The sequence below is a fragment of the Castanea sativa genome, chromosome 9 (genome assembly GCF_040712315.1).
Source record: "Castanea sativa cultivar Marrone di Chiusa Pesio chromosome 9, ASM4071231v1".
In the NCBI taxonomy this organism is placed as follows: Eukaryota; Viridiplantae; Streptophyta; class Magnoliopsida; order Fagales; family Fagaceae; genus Castanea; species Castanea sativa.
Genome location: NC_134021.1, coordinates 24,733,883 through 24,743,638, shown reverse-complemented (window position 1 = coordinate 24,743,638; position 9,756 = coordinate 24,733,883). Strand labels below are relative to the sequence as shown.

Here is a 9,756-nt window from a genome sequence, read left to right as displayed (position 1 = left end):
TCCAAACTTGCAGATGATGTTTTTCCATTCAAAGCTTGCGACTTTAGCCTCTGTTATCGTCGCCACTAGCTCTAATTCTACCGATTTTGTGAAATAGTTAATTGCAACGATCAGAAACTTAAGTTGCTTCTTCCCTAGAGGGAATGGACCCATGATATCAATTCCCCATTGGGCGAAGGGCCATGGTGAGGATATGGATGTCATCGTCTCTCCTGGTCTCGTTTGGACATTTGCGAAGCGTTGACACTTGTTACATGCTTTGACGATGTTATATGTGTCTTTCTGTAGAGTTGGCCAGTAATATCCTGCTCTGATTCCTTTAGGGCTAAGGATCTTGCCCCGGTGTGATTTCCACAGATTCCCTCATGTATCTCGCAGAGCACATAATCTGCTTCTTTAGAACTGATGCATCTTAGATATGGGAGTGAATATCCTTGTTTGTAGAGCGCGTCGTCAATAATGATGAAGTGAGCCACTCTGATCTGTATCTTCCTTACTTCCATTTTATCTTCAAGGAGCCATCCTTCTTTCAAGTAACGGATGATGGGAGTCATCCACTCGTCTTGTTCTTTTATCTTCAGAACTTGCCTACCTTCTATGCTTGGCTGCCCCCTTATCTCTATACATAGTTCAGAGGTTGCATTGTAGTCATCTAACAAGGCTAATCTTGCTAGGAAGTCAGCTTCTACGTTTTTGGTTCTTGGGTTTTGCACAAAGTCTAGGCTGTCAAAGTGCTGTGAGAGGCGTTGGACGATCTTCAAGTACTTCTGCATCCTTTCTTCTTTGGCTTCATAATCTCCTTTCACTTGTCCAATTATTTGCTAAGAATCAGCTTGGATGATAAAGCTCTTTGCTCCTAGAGCCTTTGCTAGACTTAAACCTATTAGCAATGCTTCATATTCTGCCTCATCATTTGTTACTGGGAATTGTAATCTGACTGCATACTTCAATGTTTCTCTTTTTAGAGATACGAGCACTACTCCTGCTCCTCCAACTTTTTTGGTGGCAGACCTATCTGTTTGGACCGTCCATGTTTCTACAGGAGGTTCTTCTTCCTTGTAGGGGTAAGTGAATTCTGCAATGAAGTCTGCTAGCACTTGGGCTTTAATTGCTGCTCGGGGCCAATATTTAATGTCGAATTGACTCAATTCAATTTCCCATTGAAGAGTCGTCCTGCTGCGTCTATCTTTTCATTGTCTTTCTTATGGGTTGGTTTGTCATGACAACGATAGAGTGTGCTTGAAAATAAAGACAGGGCTTTCTGGAGGCAACCAATAATGTGAAAGTTATCTTTTCCATCCTTAGGTAATTTGCCTCTACATCTTAGAATGTCTGGCTGGTGTAATAGGCGGGCTTTTGTACATTCCTTTCTTCTCTGATCAGTGCCGAACTTACTGCAGTGTTGGATACTGCTAAATAGGGGTACAGCTTCTCTCCCATCATCGAGGGGCTTAGTAGAGGTGGCTTCGTCAAGTACTCCTTTAACTTGGCAAAGGCTTCCTCTCATTCGTCAATCCACTAAAAGGCTTTCTTCAATACCTTGAAGAATGACATGCACTTGTTCGTTGCCCTAGAGACGAATCTATTTAGGGTTGCAACCTTTCCTGTTAAGCTCTACACCTCCTTCACTGTTTTTGGTGATTTGACCTCGATTATTGCTTTTACTTTTTCTGGATATGCCTCTATACCTCGTTAAGACACCAAAAATCCCAAAAAAATTCCTAAAGCAACAATAGAAATACACTTTGTAGGGTCTAGCTTCATATTGTACTTACATAGCGTGCTGAAGGTCTCCTTTAGGTCGTATAAGTGATTGGCTGCGTCCCTACTTTTTTACTAGCATATCATCCACATACACCTTCACATTCCTTGTAATCTGGTGGGAGAACATACGGTTCACCAATCTTTGGTAGGTGGCTCCTACGTTCTTCGGCCCAAAAGGCATGACTTTGTAGCAGTACAACCCTTGGCTGGTGACAAACGAGATTTTCTCTTGATTGTCTTTGTCCATAAGAATCTAGTTGTATCTAGAGAATGCATCCATGAAACTCAAGAGCTTGTGTCCAGTAGTTGAATCTACTAGTTGATTAATCCTTGACAAGGGGAAGCTGTCTTTTGGGCAGGCTTTATTCAGGTCTGTGAAGTTGACATATATTCTCCACTTGCCATTGCTCTTCTTAACCATAACCATGTTTGCTAGCCAATCTGGATAGAAGACTTCCCTGATGAAATCAATTTCTAGTAATTTCTCTACTTCTTCAAATTACAGCTTTGTTGCGTTCTGGTGCAAATACTCTTCGCTTCTGCTGTACAGGTTTGCATTTTGGATTAACGTTGAGACAATGCTATATGATCTTCCTATCAATTCCAAGCATATCCTTGTGTCTCCAGGTGAAGACATCTTGGTTTGCCCTTAAGAAAGAGATCATTTTCTCTTTCTTTACTACTGGGAGTGCTGTTCCAATCTTCAATACCCTCGACGAATCTCCAATGACGATCTTAACTTCTTATGGTGTTTCTAACGGTTCGGGAATGGGTTCTGGTTCATTGATCACCCATGTGTGGTTCTCACCAGATGCATCTTCTGACGTCCGCTGACCATTCGTTGTCAATGAGCACTCGGTGAATGTTGAACTCTTCCACTTTGAGCATGATTACTAATGGATCTTCATGGGGTTGCCTGATACCGTGACCGTCTCTTTCTAAGAAGACAATATCAGGCTCATCATTCTTTGGCATCTTCATTGGAGGGAGCCATGAATGGACGCTATTTATCTCCCTTCCCTGTGCATTTTTCAGGGATTTCAACGTTCCGCCTGCAGTTATCCCTCTAGATATCGTCTTTATTTCTCCTACAGGGGGTTTGGTATCCCCTATCTTTGGAGTTCTATCCTAGTCGTCCTTTTGTTGGTACCTATATCCGTCTTCTGACGTACTTCTACAACTTCCCTTGCCGGTTTAAAGTTTCCACCTGGTCTTTTAAATGCCTACACTCATCAGTACGATGCCCGTAGTCTTGGTAGAATCTACAGTACTTGCTCTTGTCTCTTCTTTCTACTGGAGTGCTAATTGGCTTCGGCCATTTCAAGGAAGGATCGTCTCTTATCTACATAAGGACCTGCTTAATTAGCATTATTAAGGGAGTGAAGTTGGTGAACTTGGGTTTCCTATCTAGAAGATCCTTCTTTTTCCCTGTGGTCTGTCCACCACTTCGTGTCTCATTCTTTTTATCCCGATTGCTGTTTGTTCCTTCATCTCTCTTTCTTTTCCCTTTCATCTCCTTTGCGAGCACTGCATCCTCTGCATTCATGTACTTTTGAGCTTTACGGAGCAACTCTGCCACTGTTTTTGGTGGAATTTTAGTGATTGAGAATAAGAAATCTCCTGGTAACAATCATGCCTGGAAAGTTGTTAGGATGACTTGATCTTCAGCTCCATCTACTTGTAGCAGCTCCTCATTGAACTAAGTGACGTATAGCCTTAGTGATTCTCCTTCTGCTTGCTGAATGTTGAGAAGATGACCAATTGGTTTTTTGTGTCTTTGCCCCCTAATGAAATGACGAACAAAACCCTTGTTGAGTTGTTCAAAGTCTGCAATGGTTCCTAGGAGTATCTTGTTGAACCATACTCTGGCTGCTCCCTTCAGTGTTGTTAGGAATGCCCTACACATCACTTCGTCTTGGGTCATCAGTAATAGCATTAACGTCTTGAATGATTCGATGTGATCCAAAAGATCCTTGGAACAGTCATATGACTCCAATTGTGGTGAGTCCGTCCTTCAAATCATCACATCCAAATTCTCTCTGCCTTTGTCCTTAATAGCATTTTTTTAGTTCATCAATCTCTTTCCTCATATTGCGAAGCTCATTCTCCACCCTGGTGGAGTCTTCTTCTGAAGTTTTGTCTCGTCTATTGGCTTGAGAGTTTGATTCTTATTCATTTTGGTTTTCACCTGTTCGCTGATGTTCTGCGTTTTGAGATTCCATTGTCTTTCACTGTTTTTCATTTTGGCGAGTCAACTCTTCCACATTAGCCAAGAGGGCTTGGATTTGTTGTTGTTGCGCAACATCTAGCTGAGGTGCAGTCTCTACTTCCATCTTGTACTTTGAGGAACTCTTTTGTCACTGGGAAAGATGGCTTGAATGATTACCATCCCCATAGACGGCGCCAAATTGATGATGCAAAAAATCAACAGTTGAGCTCCTCGTTGTAGCAGATGGACGATGCTATGAATGAGGTCGTCTCTGTAGATGAGAAACCTGCAAAATGAACTGGGTGAAAGACTAACATGCCGGTGTGGTGTCAGCCAAACTGTCTCTGATGCTAAAGTCAGTAAGGGAGAAAGATTCTAGAGAGAACACAAGTAGAGAGTGATTTCGTGGAGTATTTGTGTGTACCTTTAGCTTCTGTTATCTTCTCTTTTATAGTTGTATGTCTAATTAATGGGTAACGATGCGCTGCATTTATGTTCAACAGCTAGTGCATTATAAAATCTTTGTCTAGAGGCCACAACTCATTCTTTGACTATTGCTCCATCAATTACGTTTTGTCATCAATGACTGTAATAAATACGTAACGTCTTCTCTGAGTGAATGACGATCTGCGTATAATGACAACCATAAATTTCTGGTTCATCACCCTTAATTTTTAAAACTATGTAACAAAATACTCCTCTTTCCAAAGTAGTTAGCAAAATGCCCTTGTTTTGGAATTTAATTTTAACAAAATAGAGAAATGAAACTTGATATCCTCAAATTCAAGTTCTATGTGCATTTTTAAGAAGAACAATTTAAAAAAAAATTTAAATGGTGAAATATGCATATAACTCGATATTGATATTACTAAAGGTTACATAATCACCATAGATCTCTCTCATATGCTTTCTGTTATAGGAAATTTTGGAGTAACAAATTAATATAAGCCCAAAGCCCACTAACTCAATATTTCCAGCAACTCAGACAGACGAACCTGTGAAAGAAGCCCATGTGGTTGGCAAATTCAAATGCAAGGCTGGTTAGAATTGGGCCCACAAGGTCCAGCCCAAAGATCCACCATTTGGTCTGTAAATTTGGTAAAGATAAGTTAGCAAAAATGGCCAGATCAAGAATATAAGGCCCAGTGCTACAACAAAGGACTTGCTATGCGGACCAAGCCTGCATTTGAGAAGAAGAAACCCAAAAAAGGGATAATTTGGAGATGTGAATTGGAGGGCAAAGGACTGGCTCATCAATATGCAAAAACCAGACACTCAAGGAAGAACCAAAAGTCTGTTAAATTAACGCACATGCTTGACATACATTTTTTTTTCCCAATAATGAATTCAATCAACTTTTAATGCTGATTTCCTAATTCTCAAATTCATCAAATCGGGAAAATCAATAACAACCTACTCCTTTTGAGTGTTTACTGTCTAAAGAAAGTACATATGTCCATCAGATATAGCAGGTTGTTCTCTCATACAGTAGATTTTTTAGTGACTCTAGAAAATCTATAAAAATGGAGGACCTCATGAACATTTAGGACATCAAATTTAGGAGACTTGGAGAGAGGTAGAAAATTACATTTTGAATTCAGGTGCTTCATAGTTCTTATATTCGCATAAACCTTCAAACAAGGTGCACTAAACAGGAGTGACCTTTTCTCTTTCATTACACTAATCATAATTTTCCTTTATTCCAAGGCCAACACCATGATTTACCCAAGTTTTGTGAGTTGGGCATAGTGTTTTCCCTTCTTTTGCAGGCTAGTCAAGTGCTGTATAATACTAAGGCTTTGTTTTGACTAAAAATATTTTTCTCCCATAAATTTTTTTCAAGAAAAAGAAAATATTTTCAATTGTTTGGTTGCATTTCTGAAAATGATATGGAAAACATATTTTTTTACTACTTTCTCATATTTTCTAATCCCCCAAGCAAATATAAAATAAAAAAATAGAAAATGAGAATTTTCGGTTTTAAAAAAATTGTGGTTAACGACCAATGGCCGGTGGTAGTAAATGGTGACTGAAGTCTAGGGATATTAATGGAGGTAGTGGTTGGGGGGTTAACAATGGAAGCGAGGGTGGAGGTTTGGTTGATGAATTTTGAGTGAGACAAAAAATAAAAGGACTGCAAATGAATATGTAGAACATTTTTCACTAGAAGTACCTTTATTCTATGATTAACAAGAAAACAATTTCCAATTAACCAACATTTTTAGTTGCCCCTAAACACTTACAAATGAAAAATATTTTCCAAAAATCAAATTCCGTCGAAACAAACATGCCCTAAAACACACTATTAGCCTTCTTTATTATTCATGAAGACAAAGTCATAGATTCAACTCCACAAACTAAATTTGGGTTAGCGAGGAAGACCAATCAAGTGTAGGCGTATGACAATTTAAAAAATGACCCTCAACACATTCATAATATTTTATGAGCAATGCTACAAATGAAAACTATTTTATAATATTTTTACAAAATATTAATTTGGTAAATTTTTACTGGTTCTCATCTAGATCCACCACTAACATTATCTCTTTACTTACTAATAACCATCTACCATATTAACAATCTATAAAATAATTTATGACTTTAGTATTTTTCATATTTTATACCAAAAATTGCTTAGTCATTAAGAAAGCAAGGAGCACACAAATCATGTACTGTTTTAGATTTCTTAGTTATTAAGACAAGGAGCGCATAAATCATGCTGTTTTAGCTACGGGAAAATAAGAACCCCATAGAGTATAGTTATCTATAGTCATATCCTTCTTGTTCTCTATAGTCAAATACTTGTTACTATTAATGTTGGAAGATTGTCATTTACTTAGAACCTACTGTGTTTTTTCATAGCAAATATGACAAATAGATTGTTCAACCAGAATACATATAATAATAAGCAAGTTAAATTTGTTCAAACTTTGACAAATAACTAGTCCAAAAAGTAGAATATAATCGACGTAGTGAATGGGGTAGTCATGTCATATGCGTGTACGTATGGTGGCATGGCCCCACATGGCCATAGAGCGTGGACGGACGGACATGTCCTAAAATGAAATTCTCCTGCGGCTGCTGTAGCAATTGCATTCTACGTCGATTATAATAGCCGGGCTACACACTCAACAATGTCTCTTCCTACTATAAAAAAAAAAAAAGTCTGTTTTTTTCTCAGACACTGCTCTGTGCCACAACAGCGCACGCAAACAATATAATATATTGATCAAAACCCAAATGTCCAAAACCATAGCCTCTCTTTTTGTGATTATTATTTATTGGGGTTTAAACCTTTGAGGCTTTATTACTCCTATAGTATTGCTGCTCTTAGTTATAGTCTTCTTCTTCTTCTTCCCCGAAATCTCAAAATTCTCAGTTATCTTTGCAATCTCAGCCATTCATCAATGAGGATCAGAAAACGGTGGCCCCCTCCTCCTCCTCTTTTAGTTCCACCGCCAGATGTTCTATCTTCAACTCCTCAGGTGAGTCAACCTCCACTACAGCCATCTGTCACTGGCTACGATCTACGACTACTAGAGCATCTTCAGGCAGTCAAAGTCAGCAATATCAGCGGCTGGGATTGCTTAAACCATAACAACTATTCAAAGGCAAAAAGCGAGGGTAGCTCAGATAGACATCGTTATTCGAACGAGGTACATAGGAGGTCTAATGTTTGTTCTTCTCTCCACTACGTTCTCTGTATGTAGCATATTAAGGTTTTTAAACAGTGTTGTTTTGGGCTTGCCTTGTAGGAACCACCTACCCCTGCCGGAGAAGAAGAAAGCACTTCCAAGGACAACAAGTTTAGTGCAACTAAGCAAAAGTAATAATCTTAAAAGGAAAATTCTGTGTGTTTTAATAGGATGTGCATTGTGCAGTTCATACTTCATATTGTTCATACTAACTTTTTTTTTTTTTTTTAATTATAAATTTTCTGTTGCCCTCTTTTGTACGTAGCACCAATATTCTTTAGAGTTTCCAGCTGTAGTAATTAATGCGCCTAGCTTCTGTGTGTGAGTGCGTGTTTTCAGTGTCGGATGGTACAATCAGAAAAGTGCTGCGGAGACAGAGACAGAGACAGAGACATCACCTACAAGTTACATTTCTTCGTCCTTATCTCATTTTGGTACGTACACACATATCAGCTCTATATTTATTTGTACATGTAACAAATGTTCCCATAAGTCCATAATTTTATACAAATCGCCCATCCTTCTGTTGTGTGCCTACTGCCTGGAGAAGCCAATATTGCCTCACCATTTCTTGCAAAGTTCTCTTTTGTTTGGATCTTTTGATTTGGGTTGTTGCCCTAGCTCCTAGTCTTGTTAAAGTTCTTAGAGGGCTGGATGCGCAATGCAATTGCAGGTCCCCTTATGTATAAATCTTGTTTATTGAATAAAGTTTTTCATTTCATCAAAAATAGATAATAATATTAATATGAATGTTTTTTGTATATATGTGTATGTATGTTGGCGAGTTTATTACTTTATTATAGAAAAACTTACATTACTTTTTTCACCTCCGATGTTATGAAATTATATATATATATATATATATATATATATAATGTGTATGTAGCATTGATGATTATTGACACTGTTATTTCAGTCTCTGCTATGGATTTGATGAACAATGACACTGACAGGAAGCTGGAGTGAGGAAGAGAAAGCATTTCCATTGAAGAAAAGAAGAGCAAGCTTCATTAGATTAATGTTAAAAAATGAAGCTACAAGGAAGCAAGAGAAGGAAGAAATGGGTAAGAAGAGTACTAGTGGTGCAATTGCAAATAATGAGGGGAGGTGCGGCAGGTCAAATGGGAAGAAATGGAGATGTTGGCAATCGGCTCTAGAGGGTAATGCTCAATGTGAGTATCACTTGAATCAAGAAAGAGTGAGAAACGTGAAGCGTATTTGTAAACAAAGACAAGCCGCACGGATGAGTGGTAAAGCTGAGAAGGTACTGGAGACTAGTTTGTACAGTGAGGATGAGTTTAATAGTAATGGTGATGATGAAGATTATGATGTGGGATTTGAGGTTGATAAGGTTGGTTTGGTGAAGGCTCGGTCAATAACAAGTTTTTACTAGCCCTTACTGCTTCCCGCGCCGTGGCTACTCTTGAGTTCTACATGGCCTTAGTGACAAATTAATGGCAATAGTTGAATTGGTAGGTACATTTTCCAACATGAAATATGAACTTTTGTTTAATGTTGTTCAGATGTTGACGCAAATGAAAAGGGTCTTTCATGTTTCTTTCCAATTTGTATATTGTTTATTTATTTACTTATATTTATTAAGGGCGGGGTGAGTGGGGGAAACTATCTCATGTGACTATCTTATGGAACTTACCTCTCACGAGTTATTTTATATACCCGTCTTATGCAACGTGTGTTAAAACCGGCACACAAGGGAGTATGGGTAATACTATAAAAATAATGTTACACACAATGTTTCTCACAAGGGTTTATTTGACATGTTTTTTTATTGGTTCTTATCCAAGCCTACCACATATATCACTTTCTAATTTACCATTTATAACTTATCACCTTAGCAATTATGAAATATTTGGCATAACTACGTTTATTGATCTAGTAATGGAATGTTCTTATGTTGTCATACACATTTCTTTTAATTTAGGATTTGGCTTACCTTCAGTACTTTTTTTAACTAGTCATGTCTTTTTATTTTGAATATACAATGATAAGTGATAGTGGGTTTTAATCCACACTTTTTATTTAATTAATGGGTGATGTGACAGTCTCTCATTAAAACAAAAAGAGATT

General features: G+C 38.1%; 2 protein-coding genes across 3 annotated transcripts; one reads left to right on the top strand and one right to left on the bottom strand.

The window, feature by feature from the left end:
- Positions 1–200: 200 nt before the first annotated feature.
- On the bottom strand, positions 201–773 carry LOC142608951 (uncharacterized). The gene has a single exon (XM_075780601.1). It carries the CDS (start codon positions 771–773, stop codon positions 201–203), a length of 573 nt encoding a protein of 190 aa, XP_075636716.1.
- A 6,419-nt stretch (positions 774–7,192) lies between these two features.
- On the top strand, positions 7,193–9,208 carry LOC142609377 (uncharacterized). Of its 2 annotated transcripts, none has more exons than XM_075780949.1 (4): positions 7,193–7,629; positions 7,729–7,799; positions 8,008–8,102; positions 8,622–9,208. In XM_075780949.1, the coding sequence occupies exons 1-4, from the start codon at positions 7,381–7,383 to the stop codon at positions 9,059–9,061; spliced, it is 855 nt and encodes a 284-aa protein (XP_075637064.1). In that variant the 5' UTR covers positions 7,193–7,380; the 3' UTR covers positions 9,062–9,208. The 2 variants fall into 2 exon arrangements, with proteins under 2 accessions (XP_075637064.1, XP_075637065.1); XM_075780950.1 differs by having other exon boundaries at positions 8,585–9,208.
- The last annotated feature ends 548 nt before the right edge of the window (positions 9,209–9,756 follow it).

Coding starts and splice junctions, on each gene's coding strand:
- LOC142608951 (XM_075780601.1), bottom strand. CDS start 773: ATGCAGAAGTACTTGAAGATCGTCCAACGCCTCTCACAGCACTTTGAC.
- LOC142609377 (XM_075780949.1), top strand. CDS start 7,381: ATGAGGATCAGAAAACGGTGGCCCCCTCCTCCTCCTCTTTTAGTTCCA. Junction 7,630..7,728: donor GACATCGTTATTCGAACGAG/GTACATAGGAGG, acceptor CTTGCCTTGTAG/GAACCACCTACCCCTGCCGG. Junction 8,103..8,621: donor TTCGTCCTTATCTCATTTTG/GTACGTACACAC, acceptor TGACACTGACAG/GAAGCTGGAGTGAGGAAGAG.